The sequence below is a fragment of the Pelophylax lessonae genome, assembly GCF_965119305.1.
Source record: "Pelophylax lessonae genome assembly, chromosome: 10".
Taxonomy (NCBI): Eukaryota; Metazoa; Chordata; class Amphibia; order Anura; family Ranidae; genus Pelophylax; species Pelophylax lessonae.
The window spans coordinates 72731926-72756233 of record NC_138777.1 but is presented as its reverse complement, the minus strand read 5'-3'; the positions used below and the strand labels follow the sequence as shown (position 1 = coordinate 72756233).

The 24308-nt window shown below is 42.3% G+C and overlaps 1 protein-coding gene across 1 annotated transcript in view; it reads right to left on the bottom strand.

The window, feature by feature from the left end:
* Positions 1-24308, bottom strand: part of LOC309565945 (stabilizer of axonemal microtubules 4-like) — a 94786-nt gene that overhangs the window by 19547 nt on the left and 50931 nt on the right. The window contains exons 8-14 of the mRNA XM_082270974.1: positions 21301-21429; positions 18539-18602; positions 16842-16948; positions 15004-15072; positions 10001-10087; positions 3511-3591; positions 2702-2790 (exon numbers count right to left, since the gene is read on the bottom strand). Of these exons, the coding sequence (XP_082127100.1) occupies positions 2702-2790; positions 3511-3591; positions 10001-10087; positions 15004-15072; positions 16842-16948; positions 18539-18602; positions 21301-21429 (626 nt within the window). The remainder of the gene's footprint in view (positions 1-2701; positions 2791-3510; positions 3592-10000; positions 10088-15003; positions 15073-16841; positions 16949-18538; positions 18603-21300; positions 21430-24308) is intronic.

Sequence of the window (24308 nt, the reverse complement as noted above, 5' to 3'; positions counted from 1 at the left end):
AGACTGCAGACATGGTACAGGAGACAGTCAGAGAGACTGCAGACATGGTACTGGAGACAGTCGGAGAGACTGCAGACATGGTACAGGAGACAGTCGTAGAGACTGCAGACATGGTACAGGAGACAGTCGTAGAGACTGCAGACATGGTACAGGAGACAGTCGTAGAGACTGCAGACATGGTACAGGAGACAGTCGTAGAGACTGCAGACATGGTACAAGAGAGGGCCAGAGACTGCAGACATGGTACAGGAGACAGTCGTAGAGACTGCAGACATGATACAGGAGACAGTCAGAGAGATACAGACATGGTACGGGAGACAGAGACTGCAGACATGGTACAGGAGACAGTCAAAGAGACTGCAGACATGGTACAGGAGACAGTCAGAGAGACTGCAGACATGGTACAGGAGACAGTCAGAGAGAGTGCAGACATGGTACAGGAGACAGTCAGAACTTGCAGACATAGTACAGCAGACAGTCAGAGACTGCAGACATGGTACATGAGACAGAGAGACTGCAGACATGGTACATGAGACAGTCAGAGAGACTGCAGACATGGTACAGGAGACAGTCAGAGAGACTGCAGACATGGTACAAGAGAGGGCCAGAGACTGCAGACATGGTACAGGAGACAGTCGTAGAGACTGCAGACATGATACAGGAGACAGTCAGAGAGATACAGACATGGTACGGGAGACAGAGACTGCAGACATGGTACAGGAGACAGTCAAAGAGACTGCAGACATGGTACAGGAGACAGTCAGAGAGACTGCAGACATGGTACAGGAGACAGTCAGAGAGAGTGCAGACATGGTACAGGAGACAGTCAGAACTTGCAGACATAGTACAGCAGACAGTCAGAGACTGCAGACATGGTACATGAGACAGAGAGACTGCAGACATGGTACATGAGACAGTCAGAGAGACTGCAGACATGGTACAGGAGACAGTCAGAGAGACTGCAGACATGGTACAGGAGACAGTCAGAGAGACTGCAGACATGGTACAGGAGACAGTCAGAGAGACTGCAGACATGGTACTGGAGACAGTCGTAGAGACTGCAGACATGGTACAGGAGACAGTCAGAGAGACTGCAGATATGGTACTGGAGACAGTCAGAGAGACTGCAGACATGGTACAGGAGACAGTCGTAGAGACTGCAGACATGGTACAGGAGACAGTCGTAGAGACTGCAGACATGGTACAGGAGACAGTCGTAGAGACTGCAGACATGGTACAGGAGACAGTCGTAGAGACTGCAGACATGGTACAGGAGACAGTCGTAGAGACTGCAGACATGGTACAGGAGACAGTCTGGGAGACTGCAGACATGGTACAGGAGACAGTCTGGGAGACTGCAGACATGGTACAGGAGACAGTCTGGGAGACTGCAGACATGGTACAGGAGACAGTCTGGGAGACTGCAGACATGGTACAGGAGACAGTCTGGGAGACTGCAGACATGGTACAGGAGACAGTCTGAGAGACTGCAGACATGGTACAGGAGACAGTCTGGGAGACTGCAGACATGGTACAGGAGACAGTCTGAGAGACTGCAGACATGGTACACCTATTAAAGCCATGTTAAGGCGCATTCTATGAGGTCGTTTAGTGCCTCTTGGTCCTTCATCAGGATTCAGGAGTGAGTGGTGCAGGTTTCCAAGGCAGGCCGCTGTTGAAGAGGATTAGTCCTCCTTGAGGGTGTATTTTTTTTGTCAGATGAGCTCCAGTTATTTCCTGGTTGAGCTCCTGTTTTCCCTGGTTGGCTATGTTTAGCTTTTGGGAAGTATGTTTATTGCTGTGTTCTTCCCACCCCTCATGTTGACACTGCTTTGGTACGTCCCAAGGGTCAGGAAAATATGGAGCTGTGTCCGTCAATAAGCGAAAACTTGATTTTTGTTTTACTGTGAAATCCTTTCCTCTGATGTTGATTGATGGAAACAGCACCCACCCCTCTATTGAGTTGGGTCATATGTTATTCTGACACTGCTTGTTACAAAACTGAAGACCTATAGCAGGAAGTGGGAGTATACCCCCTGGGACTGCACAATAGGCATAGTCAAACTTTTTTCCGCTTAGTTTCCTACTCCTGTAAGGGGCAGCATAAACCCGAGGGTCAAAAAGATATGGAGCGGCGTCCATCAATGAACATCAGAGAAAAGGAATTTACAGTAAGACAAAAATCCAGTTGTTTTCTTCCATGAAAAAAAAAAATGGATCGGACAAAAAACGGATGTAAACTGACAAATGGTCAGTTTTTCATCCGTTTTTGCACTGGTATTGGATTAAAAAAAAAAAAAACTTATGATGATGACCACGGATGAAAAGCTAATGAATACTTCATCCATTTTGACGTGACTGAACTGATGAACTGATGCATGTGTGAAAGGGGCCTAACTGCGTCCAGCCATGTAAGTGGAAACCACACCCCCCAAGGCTCTAATTTCTAAACATGCATAAAAGTGTTGCCTGCTCTCAACTGGCAAGGTCTAGGTATTGCAATTCAGCGTTTAGAGGAGCTCAGCGTTTAGAGGAGCTGAGGTTATCAGTGTGATAAGTCTCTTGCCAGGAGCACTAATGCTTCTGCTACATGGAAATCGTTACATGCCAAATTTAGCCACGTTGTGCTATACTCGCTTTATTTGCATCAGAAGTCTTTTTAGTCATTGATGTTAAATTCTGAAGGTTGACTGAAAAGTACCTTTGGTTGTAGTTAGTCAGGTAATGTTGTGGAGGCTCCTTCTCAGGCTGCATGTATTTCAGATTATTGGTACTGAATCCAGATGGTTCCTACAAAAGGGTAAACATTTCCTCTTTTTTTTTTTTTAAACAAACCTTTTTATTTTTATGCAGTTAAAAAAAAGTCAAATAACCACACAAGCGTAAATACAGGGTAGTAAAAATCTCACAGTGTACAATGGGACAACGCAAGGCATACAGCGGTATAAAGTGCTTTAGAGGGAGTAACAGGGCACAATTGAGCACAATAAAGTAACAGTTAATGAGACAAATGTTAAAGAGATAAGGGACAACTCCAGTGAATTTTTTCGTTCAGCACGAGGGTAGAGGGGGCAACGGAACAGAAAAGGGGGGCCAGGAGGCAAGAGAAGAGACAAGAGACAGCAATCGGGGGAAGATCCAAGGAGGGTCAGAAAAGAGAGAGAGAGAGAAAGAGAGAGAGAGAGAGAACACCAGGAAAGCAAGGAAAACACATGATGTAAATATCCAGGCCCAGACATAAGGTCTCTAGGTACCCAGCCAGATGCCCCACACCTTGTCAAACTTCTGAGGGCACCCCCTACTCATGTAGGTTAAGTCTGTATAGGGGAAGAACAGAGTCAACCAGCGCCCTCCAAGAGGACACCAGAGGTGGGTCAGGTGATTTCCAGCAACATTTCCTCATTTATGTATATATATATATATATATATATATATATATATATATATATATATATATATAAAAAGCATTTCCCTCATTAACAAAAATAATAAAACTGCCTATATACAGACCTTCTTCCCACCATATACTCTTCCTAAAAGATCATCCTTCTGCTTCATGCTGTTGCCAGGTCTGGAGCCATCAGGCAGAGACTGTTTTATATGTAAATATAGAGACAGGGTAAAAAATCAAATTATGTGGTCATTATTATAATTTTGCAGACAATGTAACAATTCTACAATTACTTGTTCAAGTAATTTCTCTGTATTGAGCAATCAAATATTTTTAAAGGATAAAACATGTTGAATCATGTTACTCTGGTAATGAGTGAACCATGGTTCATTGCAGTACCATTCACTTTTAATGACATCCCAACACACTATTACAGCACCAAGAAATGTGCCTCATGTAATAGAACATTTTTGTCTGGTAGATATACTGATTTACATATGTATTGCAGAGATTATATGGAACCACTGATGCCAACTCCCTGAGGAAGACTGAAAGCAGGTGAAACGCGTTGAGGTTTTATTGATGGCATATTTGTTTACTAATTATGCACATTGGTGCTCCAGTCAAGGGTTTATATTTTATACAATTTTAGCTTTTGTGTTTCCAAGCTTTTCTATGTTGTATTACATTGTCCCTGTTGCTTCAGGATTTATTTGAATGTTGTCCCAATAAAATCATGTATTTTAGATAATATTTTTTTCATACTGTTCATATTCATACTCTTATTGGTTTTAGAAAGTCCCAATTCCTCATTTTCCTCCCCATTGTGGGGTTTTATATAGTAGTAGAGGGATTTGATACCAGGTTGATTTTGGGGTACAGGCACATACTGTATAAATAGATTTGCCTCACGTTGTGGTGCATTGAGTTACAAAAAAGGATTGGGTGCAAAGCGGTGTCATTTTATTCAAAATTAATGTGCTGCCTTACTGCATGATAATTGACCTTTCAATCATCTGCCCTTCCTCCATTCATAGCCTGTTTTTCATTCATAGAAGATGATTTCTACCAAAACCAGAAAATAGCAACACAAGGGGCACATTATACAGTAAAACCTTGGTTTACGAGTAATGCAGTTTACAAGCGTTTTGAAAGACGAACAAAGATTTTTTTTTAAGATGTTGCCTTGGTTTGCGAACGCTGTCTTCATATACAAGCAATATCATAGCAGTAGTTTTAATGTAAAAAAAAAAAAAGGAATAACACTCACAATGTTAAAGTGGTTGTTAATCCACACTGCTATGTTGCTATAATCCTCATTGTTTCCCAATGCTAGCTGCTCCTGTCACAGTTTTATAAAAAAAATGCTGGCTTTACCCGATTTCAGAGCGCCGATCAGACATCACGTGACCCGCTGCCTCTCTCCTCTCCCCGTCTGACAGCTGCCGAGGGGGCGGAGCTGAGATTCTCCCGCTGACATCAGTCAGGAGGAGAGAGCTGGCAGGTCACGTCACAGCCGGTCGGCACTCTGAAATCGGGTAAAGCCAGCAAAAAAAAACAGTGACTGAAGCAGCTAGCATTGGGAAACAAAGCGGATTATATAAGATAATAAAAGGTTTTTCAGTGTTAGAAGGGGAGGGGGGGACACCTGACAGAGAAGCAGGGAGGAGGGGGGAGGACAGAGAGGACAGTGCAGGGCTGCGGATGACAGAGACACGTACGCTGACCACGGTGTCAGGACTCAGCAGCATGATATACCGTGGTCAGCCTATGGGGGGGAGGGCAGAAACTGACAGGATCAGCCAGGTTTTTTTTAGGTGATACGAGGAAATATTACACACTTTATCCTGTATTTTGTATTGCTGTAATCATTTTTATATCAATATACGGTTGTGGAACGAATCATCTGAGTTTCCATTATTTCTTAAGGGGAAATTCGCTTTCATATAAGAGTGCTTTGGATTACAAGCATGCTTCCGGAACCAATTATGCTCGCAAACCAAGGTATTACTGTACTAGTAAGTCAAGTCCCTTGTGCTGATTTTTTGTTTATTAAACTTAGGATTTAAGGCATAACTAAAATAAAAAAAATAAATAAAAAAAAAAGACCTATATATTTCAAGTTTCCATTCTTAATTATTTCATTGGGTTTCTTTAAAATTCCATGTACATTTAGTCCCTATAAATACCCTAGAATCATTCTGGAGATCCCCATCTGCATCCATTTTCTTTATGCCTGGGATTACAATTCATTATGCTTGCTCAATGTCTCCCTTTGTATTCCCACAATTGGCTGCACTGAGAGCAGAGGGTGTAAGTGATAAGTGATAAGTGATAAGCTTGAGTGAAATAGCAACCCTTAAGACAAGCATGTTCCTCTCTGCTGGCCATCGTATGGTGCAGAATTTAGCTGTCCTGTGCTGAACAGTGGCTTGATTACTGTTTCAGAAGCACTTAATCAAAAAACTGATGGAATCTACTTATGCCAGTGTCCAGCTTCTTGCCTGGAACATACACATACAAAGGATGCCTAGGAATATGTTCTTTCAACACTCGACTAAGCTGGCAATAAAGGTTATTGCAGGTACCATCTTAGCCACTTCCTGACCGTAGGGTGTTCATGGACTTCCTTGGGTTAAAGTGGTTATACCCGAAATGATGCCTGCAGCTACAGGCATTATCCCAGTATCAAAATTTGCATCTGGCGATTCCCTGTAAAGTAGAAGTGATTTGAATGGCTGAACAACTTCTGCAGGCAACAGAAGATGGTCTCCCCTCCCCCTCCCAGTGCCTTTACCCGGCTTTCCCATCTGATAGAGGAATACAGGAGCTATGCGACCGGTGGCGATGGCTGCACTAAACAGAGAAACTGATGTTGTTCCTCCCTCTCTGTGACCCCGGAAATCAGAGGCGATGAGGAATTTGTCATTTCCGGTTTCATCTCTTTGTTTACCTGACGTTAACGGCCAGGAAAGCAGGCGATCAGACCAAATTGGAGGCCAGAGGGAGATTTTGGGTCTAACAGAACTCAGATCAGTGCTGTATTTTGGCCTAGGCCAACAAGGCCCAGGCCTAGGGCGGCACTTTGTAGGGGGGCAGCAAAGAAGCTGCCCCACTCCACCTGAGACTCTATTGGCCACTGGTTGCTAGAGCCGCGTCTCTCATTACCCCCTCTCTCACCCCCATCTCTCTCACTCTCATTCCCCCTCTCTCTCACCGCCCCTCTCTCATCCCCCCACTCTCTCTCACCCCTCCCTCCCTCCCTCTCTCTCTCACCCCTCCTCTCTCACCCCTCTTCTCTCTTCACCCCCTCTCTCTCTCACCCCTCTTCTCTCTTCACCCCCCTCTCTCTCTCTCACCCCCCTCTTGCTCTCTCTCATCCCCCTCTCTTTGTCTCTCTCTCTGTCTCTCTCTCATCCCCCCTTTCTCTCTCTCTCATCCCCCCTCTCTCTCTCATCCCGACTCCCCCACCCCCCTCTCTCTCTCCCTCACCCACCCCCCCTCTCGTGAGATCTCAGGGGTTCATGCTGGGACTTGTAGTCCTTCAATTTTGGAGGGAGCCACATCCGTTAAAAAAGAAGGAGTGGGGCAAAGTTACATAGGTGGGGGAGGGGGGGGGCGCCCAATTTTAATCTTGCCTAGGGCAGCACAAAACCAAAATACACCACTGACTCAGATCTCTCCATATCTCTCTCAAGGCCCATGCTGTCACATAGAATATTGTTCATCCCTTGTGAAAGCAAAAGGTAATACAACAAAAAAAAAAATAGTTAAAAAATGTAAAAGTATCCCCACGCTATGAGAAAATGTGAACGCACGCATATGTATGTGGAAATGTGGAATATATGGAAATTGCACCACACTTGTTAGGCATCGTCACAAACGTCAGAGTGAGAGCAATAATTCTAGTGCCAGACTTCCTGTGTAACTCTAAACTAGTCACCTGTAAAGGCGTTAAAAGCTTTGCCTATGGAGAATTTTAAAGTACCGTAGTTTGGTGCCATTCCTCGAGTGTATGAAATTTTAAAGTGTGACATGTTAGGTATCTATTTACTTGGTGTAACATCATATTTTACAAAAAAAAAATGGGTATTATGTTGTGTTTGTGTGCAATAAAATTCTTTAAAGTGTATTTTTTTTTTTTAATTGCGCTTGAAAAACCACTGCGCACATACTATGTGACCTAAAATATTGCAACACCCATCAATTCATTCTATAGGGCCTCTGCTAAAATAATATATATTACACACACACTTCAAAAAAATGTAAGGAATACTTTTTAATCAGAGTATAGCAACAAGTCAATTAAACTCCTGGGACATTGATCTGGTCAGATAAGTAGCAGAGGGGGTTGTTAATCAGTTTCAGCTGCTTTTGTGTTAATAAGATTAACAACAGGGACACTAGATGGGCAATAATCAGGCGACCTCCAAAACAGGAATGGTTTTACAGGTGAAACACTGAAATTGTTTTCCCTACTCATCTTTTCTGACTGTTTTTCAATAGTTTTGCATTTGGCAAGGGTCAGTGTCACTACTGGTAGCATGAGGCGATACCTGGACCCTATAGAGCAGGGATACTCAAACTACGCCCCTCCAGCTGTTGCAGAACTACACATCCCATGAGGCATTGTAAAACTCTGACATTCACAGACATGACTAGGCATGATGGGAATTGTAGTTCCTGAACAACTGGAGGGCCATAGTTTGAAGACCCCTGCTATAGAGGTTGCACAGGAATTGCAACTCCTCCAGGATGGCACATCAGTACATGCCATTGGCAGAAGGTTTGCTGTATCTCCCAGCACAGTCTCAAGAGCATGGAGGAGATTCCAGGAGACAGGCAGTTACTCTAGGAGAGCTGGACAGGGCCACAGAAGGTCCTTAACTCATCAGCAGGACCGGTATCTGCTCCTTTGTGCAAGGAGGAACAGGATAAGCACTGCCAAAGCCCCAAAACAATGACCTCCAGCAGGCCACTGGTGTGAATGTCTCTGACCAAACAATCGTCCTCTAGTGGGCTCGGTGCTCACTGCCCAGCACTGTGGAGCTCGATTGGCATTTGCCATTGAACACCAGAATTGGCAAGTCTGCCACTGGCGCCCTGTGCTTTTCTGCAGATGAGAGCAGGTTCACCCTGAGCACATGTGACAGACGTGAAAGGGGAGAAGCTGTGGAGAAGATTATGCTGCCTGTAACATCATTCAGCATGACCGGTTTGGTGGTGGGTCAGTGATGGTCTGGGGAGGCATATCTATGGAGGGACACACAGACCTCTACAGACTAGACAATGGCACCCTATCTGCCATTAGGTATTGGGATGAAATCCTTATACCCATTGTCAGACCCTACACTGGTGCAGTGGCTCCTGGGTTCCTCCTGGTGCATGACAATGCCCGGCCTCATGTGGTGAGAGTATCCAGCTAGTTCCTGGAGGATAAAGGAATTGATACCATTAAATGGCCCCCACGCTCGCCTGACCTAAATCCAATAGAACACCTCTGGGACATTATGTTCCGGTCCATCTGACGCCACCAGGTTGCACCTCCGTCTGTTCAGGAGCTCAGTGATGCCCTGCTCCAGATCTGGGAGGAAATAGCCCAGGACACCATCCGTCAACTCAAAAGGCGCTTGCCCCAAGGTTGTCAGGCATGCATACAAGCACGCTGGGGCCATACAAACCACTGAGTACCATTTTGAGTTGCTGAAATGAAATTTCAGCAAAATGGACTAGCCTGCTGCATCATTTTTTCACTTTGATTTTCAGGGTGTCTTTAAATTCAGCCTTCTAAGTAATTTTCTAGCAAAAAAAAAAATGTAGATTTGTATGTGAGAAGTGTCAACATTGGCCCAGATGGAAGTTGTTAAAGTGACTGTAAATACAATTTATTATTATTTTTTTAATAACCGGTTTATACATACCTGCTCTGTGCAATGGAATTGCAGCCCCAAACTTCCTCTTCGAGTCCCGCACTGGCGCTCTTGGCTCCTCCTCTTCTTGGTGCCACCATAGGAAGCCGCTTCCTACTGTCGCCACCTGTGGGCTTGATCCCAAGCCGCACTGCCTGTGTTCTAATGGGCCATACACACTATAAGATTTTCTGAAGACTTTTTCCTTTAGACTTACCAAAACCATATAATAGGAGGTCAAACCTAAACACTTTTAATTTGTATGCAATCTGGCAGGCCCTTGTACTACATAGAAAAGGTAAATCTGAAGGAAATCTGACAACAAAAGTTGGATAGTGTGTATTCAGCTTTAGACACAGACAATGAGTTTGGCCCTGCTCCCTCGTCACAGAGTTTGGCTGACAGCAGTGAGAACCAATGGCTCCTGCTGGATCAGCAATGTTTATAAATCCAGGAACTTAGGGAAGAGAGCTGCTGTAGACGAGCACAGCGCTGGATCAAATGAGGGTTCAGGTAAGTCTAAAAATGGGGTTAGGGGGGCGTGCTTTTACCTAGACTTTTTTTTACCTTAATGCAAAGAATGCATTAAAGGTAAACAATTATTAGACCTTAGAACCACTTTAACCATTATCCTATTTATATTCAACAAAAGATCCTGAATTACATATTAGCCATTAAAACAACAAGGACTAAATCTTACACTGGTATGAAGTACTTGATCTGTTTCTCTGGTGAAGCCACTGTCTCTTTCAGAGTTCCTGGCTAATGCTGGAAGTGGCTCTCTCCCCTGCAAAACAGTTGGAATTAAACGAAGCATCAGCATACATAAATTTACCATGAAATAATAGAATATTTATTGTAAAATAAAAAGTATGAACTGGGCCCAAAGCTCAAGGATGGCTACATTTTTCAATCTGCAGGGACTCCAGTGGCAAGATATTCCATCACTGTTCCAAGCTTCACTCTCCTCTCCGGTCACTGCAGATATAATGAACCCTAATCCTTCTATATTTAACACAATATAAAACAGTTCATTAATGAGTCTAAGATTACCTTGTCATGGATACTACAGCTGGGGATTCAGATCCTCCAAGAGTTATAGATGTATCCAATTCAGCTAGAATTCAGAACTACCAATCAGCGGGACCTGAGCCAAGGTTCCACCTGCATGGATTTACAATCTAAAAGGACTTTGCATACAATTTGTTATGGGCGACGCCACAAGAAGGGTAAGAGAGCAGATTGCAACAGCATGGCCAATTGTTCTGCAGAGCAGAAAAGGATTTATGTTGTCTAAAGATGTTTAGCTATTCACTGTGCACTTGTGTGAAAGAGGTTAATACAGGTTCCTTGCAAGAAGGAGTTGCCTGGTCTGAATTTCTTATGTGGTGTATCAAGTGGATTTCTCTGAATGTACTCATTGGGGTTGATTTACTAAAATTACTTACATCTTTGGGAATGGCGTGGATTCCTTCTTTCCTCTTTCTCATAGCCAGTTTACTAGCCCTTTACTCATCAATATGTATCCTAATAAGGAACATTTTTTCCTTACCCTTCAGACCATTTGTCTATAGGGACCCTGTACTGGAGAAGCCCAGTACAATACTTACCTTCCCTGATGTCCCTTCAAGACACATACAACGTTACAGGTAGTTACTGGTACTACCACTGTCATATACCACCTTTGATTTTTATATTATTTTTTCTCTTAACACGCCTTCCTATGTATATCCTTTACCTATTCCATCTTCCTTCCCCCTCTGTTTTTTGTTATAGACGCCCTCTAACGTGGACCTATTCCTTGAGATCCTTGAGGGAACTCTGATTGAGGGAGCATACCCACTGCCATTTGTGGGGCCACCAAATTTACCTTTCTTTTGCAATTATCCATTAAGGATTTGGGAGTCCCCCCTTTTCAAGCCCAGAAACGTATGATCCGTTACTCCAAGTTCTGTGAATACAGACAACGATAAGCTGGTGCATACCAGTAACGGTTTTAAGAGAATCGAGGTTTTCTAACCCGCTAAGATTTAAATTTTTCTACATGGCCCTTCTTCCTTGGTCTCACAGAGAGTCCGCATATCTGGTATGTACTTACAGAAATACTACAATTATTTATACATTTAGGCATAACAGACACTGTGTAATTTATAATAGATACTATGTAATTTGTACAATGATTTATTTATTTTTGACAAACTGTCATTACCAAATATTGATTTCTACTTCTCACATTTCCAGTCTGAGATCTGGCTTCTCCTGTTGGACTAGGCTAACTGACCAGACATCTCAGACATCCTCTGCACCAGAGACGTATCTATGGCCATGTTTTTATGACACATTATTGTTCTATGTCACTGTCTTCTTGTATTTCACAATTGTTTAATAAATTTATACGCAACATACTCAAGTCCTGGTTCTTGCCGCTAAAGTCCCACCCCTAAGGGGAATTTCTTTTCTTTGATATACTTAATAGGGATGTTGGCAATATCCAGGTCAAACACAGATTCCGAATAACTCCTTTCGATTTACTAAAATTGGAGAGTGCAAAATCTGGTGCAGTTCTGCATAGAAACCAATCAACCGCCAGTTTTTTTTTTTTTTTGTCCAAGCTTAATTCAACAAGTTGAAGTTAGAGGCTGATTGGCTACCATGTACAGCTGAACCAGATTTTGCACTCTAGTTTTAGTAAATCATCCCCATTGTGTATTCAGAAGAACTGTGAGCCAGTTACATTTAACCCTTTGGGTTAAGAAGAAGTGTATGTGTAGAACAAGTGTAACCAAGTTAACCATTGAGGGAAGATTCTACAAATGAACGTTCCAATCAACCCTTATGGTTAGGGAGCAAAAGTGTGTAAAAAGGAGTAGCAGCCAGTCGGCAGTAGAAGCAGTGATGGCAGGTGGCTGGGGACTTGGAAGTGGGGGAACAGTAATTACTTAAGTTCCTCACTTGGTGGCAAGGTCTCCATATTGGAGCCTGTGGTACAAATCTTGCTCATGGACCGAGCCTGGGGTAAGCCGTTCCCACTGGGAGAAGACAATTATTATTGCTAGCGGATATACTAGCTGCTAGCAATAATCGCATGCAAAATCCAACAGGCTGGTTGTATCCAAGTTGATCAATTGATCAACTTGGTACATTCAGCCTGCCCATACATTGTTCGAATTTCGGCCAGTTCCTGCTGAACCGGACGAGATTTGAACCATCTATGGTTGGCCTATGTAAATTAGTAGACACATGTTCATCCAGTTAAACCTATGTGTATGTATGTGTGTGCATTTTTATTCTCTAACACAGCCTTTCCCAACCTTATTTTTATTAAACTACCTGAACGTGCTTCACTATATTGGCCTTCCTTTAATTTATTTAACCTCTGAGGAGCGTTGGGTTGGCAGAGGAGTGCGGAGCATACTTATGTAACAGGCGGTTGTAAGGTGGATCCTTCCGGAGGGCTCAGACACACTCTGGATTCTGAATCTCTATATTGTGTACAACTCCGCTTGCATTGACCCCCTATAATTAAGGGGTCGGTGCCTTCTGGTAAGAGTTCCCACACACTGGGTGTCCATGTGGTGAAGGGATTGAAGAGCCTATACAGTGGGTACGGAAAGTATTCAGACCCCCTTAAATTTTTCACTCTTTGTTATATTGCAGCCATTTGCTAAAATCATTTAAGTTCATTCTTCTTCCTCATGAATGTACACATAGCACCCCATACTGACAGAAAAACACAGAATTGTTGACATTGTTTCAGATTTATTAAAAAAGAAAAACTGAAATATCACATGGTCCTAAGTATTCAGACCCTTTGCTGTGACACTCATATATTTAACTCAGGTGCTTTCCATTTCTTCTGATCATCCTTGAGATGGTTCTACATCTTCATTTGAGTCCAGCTGTGTTTGATTATACTGATTGGACTTGATTAGGAAAGTCACACACCTGTCTATATAAGACCTTCCAGATCACAATGCATGTCAGAGCAAATGAGAATCATGAGGTCAAAGGAACTGCCTGAAGAGCTCAGAGACAGAATTGTGGCAAGGCACAGATCTGGCCAAGGTTACAAAAAGATTTCTGCTGCACTTAAGGTTCCTAAGAACACAGTGGCCTCCATAATCCTCAAATGGAAGACGTTTGGGATGACCAGAACCCTTCCTAGAGCTGGCCGTCCGGCCAAATTGAGCTATCGGGGGAGAAGAGCCTTGGTGAGAGAGGTAAAGAAGAACCCAAAGATCACTGAGCTCCAGAGATGCAGTCAGGAGATGGGAGAAAGTTGTAGAAAGTCAACCATCACTGCAGCCCTCCACCAGTCGGGGCTTTATGGCAGAGTGGCCCGACGGAAGCCTCTCCTCAGTGTAAGACACATGAAAGCCCGCATGGAGTTTGCTAAGAAAACACCTGAAGGACTCCAAGATGGTGAGAAATAAGATTTTCTGGTCTGATGAGACCAAAATGGAACTTATTGGCCTTAATTCTAAGCGGTATGTGTGGAGAAAACCAGGCACTGCTCATCACCTGTCCAATACAGTCCCAACAGTGAAGCATGGTGGTGGCAGCATCATGCTGTGGGGGTGTTTTTCAGCTGCAGGGACAGGACGACTGGTTGCAATCGAGGGAAAGATGAATGCGGCCAAGTACAGGGATATCCTGGACAAAAACCTTCTCCAGAGTGCTCTGGACCTCAGACTGGGCCGAAGGTTTACCTTCCAACAAGACAATGACCCTAAGCACACAGCTAAAAGAACGAAGGAGTGGCTTCACAACAACTCCGTGACTGTTCTTGAATGGCCCAGCCAGAGCCCTGACTTAAACCCAATTGAGCATCTCTGGAGACACCTAAAAATGGCTGTCCACCAACGTTTACCATCCAACCTGACAGAACTGGAGAGGATCTGCAAGGAGGAATGGCAGAGGATCCCCAAATCCAGGTGTGAAAGACTTGTGGCATCTTTCCCAAAAAGACTCCTGGCTGTATTAGATCAAAAGGGGGCTTCTACTAAATACTGAGCAAAGGGTCTGAATACTTAGGACCATGTGATATTTCAGTTTTTCTTTTTTAATAAATCTGCAACAATGTCAACAATTCTGTGTTTTTCTGTCAGTATGGGGTGCTATGTGTACATTCATGAGGAAGAAGAATGAACTTAAATGATTTTAGCAAATGGCTGCAATATAACAAAGAGTGAAAAATTTAAGGGGGTCTGAATACTTTCCGTACCCACTGTATATATGTGGAGAAGTCATACTTTAGAGACTGCACCATTTTAAGTTCTGTGTTGGTGTATGGGACTTTATTCTCTATTTTACTACATACCTTCATTTGATTTGTGGATGCACACTGTACTTAGTTATTTGATTATGTTGTCTATGGACTCACATTATATCATGTTTATGTTTATTTAGTGCACTATAGGTGAGCGCAGCATTGTATACTTTAGGTATATTTTTATTTCATTTATACATTTTCACGGTTTTGTTGCAGTCCCCTTTTTGGTATTATACCATCATATAATTGTGTCACTTATGCACTCTTATATATTGCACTGCACAGATTTAATATACACTTTTGAGTGTTGCTCACTTAGTTTTTCCACTTGCGCAGGTACTTGCGCAGGTACTATTGGCGATTAACGCCAATTTTTACACTTCACCATTTTAGTAAATGACCCCCGGATTACAAAACACATTACAAAACACCTGCAATATGGAGCTTGGCAGAAAATCGGTCTTGGTGATACTGAGTCCCATCAGTCGGTGATACCCCTTCTGCAAAAAAAAAAAAAAAATAAATAGAAGCTGACAGCACTAGCTTAATGACAAATGCACATATAATATATTAACTAGGTTAGACCAGATTTTAATACATCGCGGCATATGTGCGCTGTAACCCTAGCAGCTGAAATAAAGGTTATTTTTTCTGTAGCTTTTTTTTTTTTTTTATTTATTTATTTTTTTATGCATATAAACTTTCAAGCCTGATACTTTTTTCAGGGTAACAACACTGGCCCATTCACACCTATGTGTTGGCAAATCAGGTGCATTTTTTTTTTTTGTAATTTTTAATGAGCGTTTTTAACGTGCTTTTACCATACAGAAAAGCCCACCCAGTGATATGAACACCACATGTTTATAACATTAGGATCATGTGCACCTGCATTTTAGTGCATTGCAGCAGTACAGTGTGAACAGGCCCTCACCTACCACCTTGCAATGCAGCAGCGGCATTGTTACCCCAATATGCGTGCTCCTGGGGTGCAACTTCAGGCTGGCAACCCTTCAAATCTGCTCATAAGAGGAGGAGAAAGATGAATTTAATTACAAGTGAGTGACTCACTGCTCACCACCCCAACCGGCACAGCTAAAGGAACTCACCAAGAGGTCGTATGACTGTTGCAAAAAAATGTAAAAAATATAAGGTATTTTTAAAAAGTGAAATGTTTTCACATTATGCAATGCACAATATGAAATCCACATTAGCAACATTTATTTAAACAGATGTTATTTAAAAGAGAAGTACGGCTAAATCTTTTTTGGTCCTTCTTCTCTTCTGGGTCACAGGAGTGCACTTACTTTTGCACTCCTGTGACCCAGAAAAGCTAAAGCCCACTGTCAGCCTACTGTCAGCTTATGTTACAGAGCCGCTCCAGGCTCTGGAAGGATCTAAACCATATTGTCAGGATCCACCCAGCTGCCTGGTTAATAGCTGACTCCAGCAAATTGCTTAAAGCTAGAGCCAGCTGTGCCCGCCCCTCTCTGCTCCAGTGAGCGCTGGAGGGGCAGAGCAAAGACCCGGTGATTGACAGTCACTGCTCTCCGCTCAGAGAAGACTGAGAACCAAGTGATCGCTCAGTCCTTCTCAGCTTATGTGGGTCAGCTGCAGCATCACACTAATGCTGCAGCATAGAAGTGAGTATGTATGTCTTTTTTTTTTTTTTTTTTAACCCCAAACCTCTCTATTACAGTAGAGGATCTAAAAAGCTCTTAGTCAGCATTCCTACATCCCAGAAAGGTGCATTCCAGGATTACCAGATTCATGATAAAAGGTTGTGGGGTAGTGCCCACATGAATTGAGGGCCATACTCTTTGTAAATCTCAAAAATGTAAATTTACAGTTTTGATTGTAGTGTACTTTTAATCAGACAAACCACCAGGAGTACACCAACCAGACAAACCACCAGGGGTACACCAACCAGACAAACCACCAGGGGTACACCAACCAGACAAACCACCAGGGGTACACCAACCAGACAAACCACCAGGGGTACACCAACTACTGGTGTAATTAGCCTGTACTGGGTGTTTTTTTGAATTCCTTCCCCATCACAAGTACGGATTCACATATCAGATAATTAATAAAAAGGAGCACGCTACACCTATGACTGGATAAAAAACTGAAATACTGAGCAGGAACTTTGCTTTTTGTAAGCATCTCAAAATTGTCTTTTTAAATAGGGGTTTTAATAAGGGTATGCCTTTAAATTGTTATCTTTTATTATCCCGGGCAGTAAATAGAACGCTGGCATTATCAATTTTACCGGCACACAGTGCTGTGAATGTGGATCATGGGTGATGGGCTCCATGGCTGACCCCTCAGTGAATCCTGAATTTTCCATTGCTCCGATAACAGAATTTTGAAAGGTGCCTAGAAATAAACAGAAATGTGATGGTGATAACAGAATCATGATACAGTGTTCACTGGTTTGCTCTTGTTACTACAAGATATACAGTACTGACTTTATATGACTAGGGCTGGCAAATATATAACCAATATAGGTTTAGTGGGCCCCTTATACAAAATATGTGGCAAATCATCAAATGAAAACACAAAAGTCTGTTTATGGCATTATTAAATGACATATACTGTATCTTACACTCCGAAGTATGGGGGAGGGGCCGTACGGCAGAGTGTGAGTACGGCAGAGAGCATTTTCACAGCTCACTGAGCGGATAAACCAGAACAGTTGGAGACCCCCCGCCTGAGCTTCTGGGCCACTATTTGCAGAATAGCCATTATAGTGTGGTGTGCTGCAAGCACCAATTAAATGTAAGTGCAATACATTTATTCTGTCCGTTTACAAGACGCTGCTTGCACCATGTATATCTTTCTTCCTATCTATGTGAGCCATCCGTGAGGGATAGGAGCACCCTGACAGCATTTAAGAAAAAGCAACTGCGCATCCATATCTATTGGATTGAGCACAAGGCCTTCACTGACCAAGTTTAAGTGCGAGGTCACAGGCATAAAGGTGAGGCACCCACCTGAAGGGGGGGGGGGGCACAGAGATTGGAGGTGAAATCAAGTTTGCTCACGACCATATTCGAGCACTGGTGATTGGGATTTCATCTCCATACAGAGAAGCATACTTTGTTTGGACACTTATAATTTGGATACCAGGCATAAGGAATTGGATACTAATTCACTTTCATGATTTATATGTGTTTGAATATTCATTGTTCGGTTATATTGCATATAGAGAATTGTTAATTGTGTTTAAATTGGATTTATTCAGTGCACAACTGTTGATATATACTCATTTATATGAGTGTTACACATTTTTCACTACAAATTAATTAATTTATTATTAATATAAGCTACACAGGTTTGCACAGCACATATTTATATTATTTCATTCACAACACATTCACAACAAGGGAGTGATTAGTGCTAGCGGCATCCTAAAATCTACACCACCATCAATTGCTTGCAGTCCTATTTAAATTTATAAGCATTAAAAGGATGCCAGCAATGGCAGTCCCTGTATGTAACGGAACCGCTTCCTTCTGTTTTGAACATAGATATCAGATATTCTAGCGGACCCTATACCAAACTAGCCGAGAATAGCTTGTAGAAGATCTGGAATCTTTATTGAACAAACTCACACCGAATATATACCCCACCACGTGAGGTGCCTGATTACATTAGCATATGCAGATTAAATTGTGTACAGAAATATAATTAACATATATAAGGAATAACATACACAAACAGTATTCTACTTTCCCACTAGCAACTAATAGAGGACAGTGATTTAATTAACTTGAGCTATAACCCTTCTTTGCTCTATCAAACATGAAAAAAAAAAAAAAAGTTTTGCCTATAGTTATACTTTAAGTGTAGAGAATTGCTATCTCCTAAAAAAGAATGTGCAAAGTTAGATATTGATTCAACCTGCCAGAGAGAAGTGAAAAATCAATGGGTAGAAGAACCCCCACATTTCATTTAGTGACTCACCTGTATGATGAGGTGACTGTACATTGAATTTGGTTTTGTATTCTGTGGACATAAAAGATGGACCCTATGGCAAATAGGAAAAAGTTTTTAATGTTAGAGGCAGAGAGAAGCTGAACACAATTTTATTCTGTACAATATAGTCAATGAATCAACCTCAAAAGCGGTCTTAGCTTCAATCACTTATTTTAGTTTTAGGCAACTAGGGGAAGCTTAGATCTGCCTGCAGTTTTCGCTGTTCTGTGTACCCCCGTTAGTTAGGTACAACTCCACTTCCCATGTGGTTAAAGAGCAACTCCAGCCAAAACCTTTTTTCCAAGTTTTGGACAGAATGGTTAGAATGAAACCTTTGTGTGGTTTTCTTTGCTGTCTGTGTCCCCACTGGAGAGACTTTTGCATACTTTCTGCACTAAAGACACACTAAGAAGTAAGGAGAAATCCCCAAAGTGAGTGGAATATCCTACCTTAGCCTAACTTATCAGAGGGCTAGTATCATGAAATTACAATGACAGCATGCTGAATTGTAAAATTCTTATTATGATGATAATCAAATAGGTTAAGCAAAGGCTTAAAAGCAGAACTTCACTCTCTCAATCAACACTGACTTTTTTTAAACCTTATACTGTTAGCATATTTAAATAGATAGGAATGTATATATCTTATATACTGTACTTGTTTAAAACGTATTTTTACATTTCTTCAGTTACTTTCTGGTTTCCAGGCCTAGGCAAATTATGTCATACATCCCAGGAGTCTTCAGGAGGGGGTTTTCTCAACTAAGTACACCCTTCGGTATGCATGCCTGGTTGAAGGGCAGATGGATTTCAGGAAGTAAATGCTCCATGAATCATGCTGCCCATACTCAAGATGGTTACGGCAAGAAATGCTAGGGGGTGTTTTTCAAAGAGATTTCTCTGCAAAATAAAGCATGGAAATGGATGGGGGAGTTTGCTTTGCATACTAAAAATGAATTAGAGTTTTGGTTTGTGGTGCTTGGATGCAGTGTAGTTCCTCTTTAACTCTTCAACGCAGTTTCCCAACTCATGTAGTAACCTGCTAGGAATAAAATGGGTCTTTTTCTGTGGTTCAAACTGCCTTCCATGTCTGAGAGTTCCACAGTCCTAAAGGCAATTTTCTGAGTTTGGCAGTGCATTCCCATACCCAACTGGCATTGCCTTTGACATTCTGGTTGTTGGACGGCTAAAGATGCAACCTGCTCCATCAGGAAGTCTACTAATGGCAAGGTCCATCACAGAGATATGCTGCATTATAAACTGGGTAAGTGTGGGTTTTACCTCTACATGATCCAAGTAGGTATTGACTAGAAGCAGCATTTTTAGTTGTCAAACCATTTTACACATATGTGCAAGCATTAAATTACAGGTGTACTTTTAGCCTAAACACCCAGTGAAGGTCCCTCCCCCCCCCCCCCATCTAAACTCATAGACATTGAATGCATCAATGACCTGCTTTAAAGTAATACTAAACAAGCACTGTTTAAATTATATTGTCACTTCTGTTTCTGTATGAGGATGATGGCACTGTCATTATTTAGCAAACAAAAACCCTAAGTACCTTTTTTCTAATCGATATACAGCTGTCACATGACCCAGCTTTTTCCCAGCCTGTCTGCATTGAAATCATAAGCAGGAGGAGCTTCTAGTCCTCTGCTGCTGGTCACATGTTCAAAAAAATAAATAAATAAATAAATCAGCCTTTGGAATACTGAGTAAAAATAAATAATTAATATCAAACTGTTTTGAATTGTCATACACATATATATTTAAAAATCACATCTTTATTATTTTTTGGCAATAACAATGATGTGGGCGGATTTCTGCCAGTCACAGGCTGTGTCACACCCCTCCAGCCTGTGTTTTAGAGTAAGAGGGAGGTGAAGCCTCCATCATTCTACATGTAATATCCCACCCCTATTGTGTTTAGCTAGTTAGTGGGCATGGAGACGGTGGGAGGGAGTGGGCTGTCATTTACCACTGTGTACTGTATACGCCCACATGTGTTACTCTATAGTCACATGGGCTGCTCAGATGTGATGTGCTCAGCATAGAAACTCACTGAAAACTGAGCATGTGCAGAGCAGCCAACACTGCTCTGCAAAATCCCTAGCTGAAATGGGGACATGGGCAGAAGGGGGCAATAGAGAACAGCAGGATCAATCATGTTTTTGCAGATTACAGAAAAGAATCTGATAGTGACTAAGTATGAACAGCATGCAATACACCATATATTGATAGATTTTTATGATGTGGGTTTTTTTTTTTTCTTCTTCTTTTTATTGACATGTAGAGGGAAACCAGATGATGAGGGTTTAGTGACACTTAAAGACTACCTAGGCAGTGTTTACAATAATTTTCTGCCAAGGCCAGTGGTACAGTGCACAGACATGACTACATACTCATAGATGATGGGTTAGCCCAACTTAGCAGGAAGAACACAATTTTTCTTATTTTAACCCAATCATATAAGAAAAAAAAAAAAGCCACTTGGCTAGAGATACACGGTAAGCTTATCCCCAACATGCAGATTGCAATTATTACAGATCCTTCGGATCCCCTAAAAATTTTCATCATAATGCAGATTTTCAGCCATTCTAATTTGCATCAATAACACATTATTACTGTTAAACTCTTTATAATATACAAAAATAACACAAATATGTTCAATATTCATTGTCACAGATGTGGAGGTGATTTGCCTATTTCTAGCAGTAACTATAGAATATTAATAACTTCTCTACAACTCACATGTCGGAGATTTTCAACCTCAGGGGATCCTTTTCCATGAGGCATAAGCAGCAGAGGTCGATGTTGTGGTGGGATGCCAGCAATAACTCCGGAACCGTGATCCCGTGTGTTAAAGTGCACAGTCTTTACCTGTCAAAATCCAGTTAAAACTCATGAGATCATCCTGACAAAACAGATTAAAGCAAGGCGCAGGGCTAGCCCAAGACATTGTGCTGCCCAAAAAAAAAAATCACGCCCAACAAAAGGCCCCCACATCCATTATTTTATATAAATATAAAATTTAGAAAAGACTATATATACTGTTATCTTCTTCAATAACTCACGACCAGACTGGTCCACCAAACACCCACTGTCTGTCCTCAGTCCTCCTGTGTCTGCCCCACTGCCCTAGAAGATCCAGCCTGCCCTGCATGAGATAGAGTGTGCTGATGTTTGACGTCATTGTGCACACCACAATCACATGAGGGATGTTCCCCGGAGGAGGCAATCCGCCTCCTCATACTCATCGGTTTGTACTACGGGCCGCAGTATGAGATAGGGAAATGCCTCCAATAACACCTGCAAACTGATGACACATAAAACTGCTGGAAAAAAAATCTTGGGAGCCATTTGCTGCCCCTCTCCAATGGACCCAGCGGGACCCATGGTAAGGCAGGCAGTGGAAAGGCGGCACTGAAAATCTGTAAGGTAATACCTCTGACCTGTGTTTCTTGAAGATGCTACTTGCTTGGCTGTCCCTGGCTTACCATGTACTTGACCCAGAACAAAAAACAAAGTCAGAAATCCCGATCTACAGGCTTGTTCCAGACCAGTGACTTGCAGAGTATCGTAGCATTTGGAGCAGCATTATGGACAGGCAACTTGTATTTTTCAGTAGGAGAGCTGGGCAAGAGCAGAGCCACCATTCTTTTAGTATATGTAGATGATTTGTCAAAGTGTAATTTTCCCTATAAATACCTGGATCAAGTTTACAAAATCAAAAACACAACAGGCTCTAAGCACAGGTACTAATACATAGTATAGCAAAAGTCTTTAACAATTGTTTGATGAATAGATAACTATTTTGGGTGGAACTCCACCTTTAAGGGCCACCCAGCCACAGTATATGTATGTGAGGTGGTCCTTATGTGGTTAAAGGAAGCCTTTCCTGAGACAAACCGAGGATGCCATCCTGACTTCTTATTCTGCACAGACTAGGGCCGTAGCTAAGGGGATAGGGGTTAGGGGTGTTGAACCCCCCCCCCCTAGAGCATCAGTGTACAATTTACAATATGTACAATATACATTTGCTCCGCACTAGGCTCTAATGCATTGTTATTTTTAATGCTGCTGCATGCTGTTACTCCACCTGACTACCTGGAGTGCGACCCGGACTGTAGGCTTGGCTTGGGATGAGGGAGGCTCTGGCTGACAGTGCTCTTGTCTGTCTCTACCGCCTCCCCACCTCCTCTCTAGTCCAGACTGAGACTCCAGAGACATGTCTTGACTTGTCCAGCCAGTTACAGAAGCTTCCAGGAGGACAGCAGCACTGAGAGCAGAGCGGGAGGGAGCAGGCAGCACCTATCCAGCCCACTGACACATATGATCGGCTCCTCCTCTCTTCGAGCTGCCACTTCCTGCCTTTGGCTGTTGTTTGTGGAAGGAGCTGCCTGAGTGTGAGTGCTGTTAGCTCAGCTAAACCTGCCTGCCAGCTTGTCAGTACCACGTGGAAGGATCATCTCAATTTTCTCTGAAGTGCTGCTGTGCTGGAGTCTGGACCTAAACCTTAACTCCAGGAGGACAGGTCACCAACAACCACCAGGTGTGTCTCTCTCTGTGTTCTGCATTCTAGATCTGAACTTCAACCATGGATCAAGTTCAGGGCTGCTAGAACAGTTGGAGTTCAGTTTTTTTCATCTGTTTTTATAAACTCTTTCATAATATCTCTTCTTATCATCCTCTTATTTCATACTTGCAATGGATACCTCAGTCTCAACATCAGAGTGTAAAATAGGTGTAAGGTTGATGATCTCTTACAAAAGCCAATCCTGCCATTCTGAATACAAGCACAGTAGGCAGGATGGATTTTTTTCTTTGCTCGTGTGTTATCTATTTTATGGCAAAGTTTGGCTCTGAAAAAAAGGAAGGCGACCTACAAATGAACAGGCTCTCTCTCCCCATGTATGTGCTATCTGCACATTCACATAACAGTGGGAACATTCTGAGATTTACGCTTAGCTGTATGGAGTGCTGTGCTACTACATTTGAATGCTTCCCTGAAGGTTATTAATCCCTATTTAGATGTATGCTGCTAGCCTGCTACATTGTAGTCCTGATGAGGAAGTTGTTGACCCTTTTCGTTGTGATGCTAGGCTTACTGGTCTTAGCATAAAGTGGTATTAAACCACAAAAAAAAATCTTCTCCCTGAAAGTTAATGGCATAATGTGCTAGTATTCATCCCATACATTATTATTAATAATATTATTATCACATTATTTTTATTAACACTTTATTTTTGCACGGCTGTTTTGTTACATATTTGAATGTATTCTGTGTTAATTATCTCACGGCAGAGTCGCTGCTTATATCACCAATTAGTTGTGGTTTTAATATTGATGTTTTCCAAGCTCAGTTTCATATTTTGGATTTTATATATATATATATATATATATATGTATGTGTGTGTGTGTGTGTGTGTGTGTGTGTGTGCGCCTCTTTCCCTTGTGTGCTCCTCAGGCTAAAACTGCAGTGCAGAATTTCTTCCTGTCATTAATTCATACTGTAACTAGGTATCTGAGATTGTGGGAACTGCTGTCAAAGTTTGTTGACTGAGGTGCTGGGAGCTAAGTCTTCTAGAATTGCTGTTGTGTTAGCCTTTTAAGCCCTGACTGTTCACATGTAGCAATTTGGGATTGTGGGCAGAATATCTCTGTGATTCCGCCCGCCGCCACACCCAGATTCCAACCCAAATTGCACAGCAATGCTGGCAAAATGCAGCACGTGTGTTTTTGTTCTATTCATTTTTAGT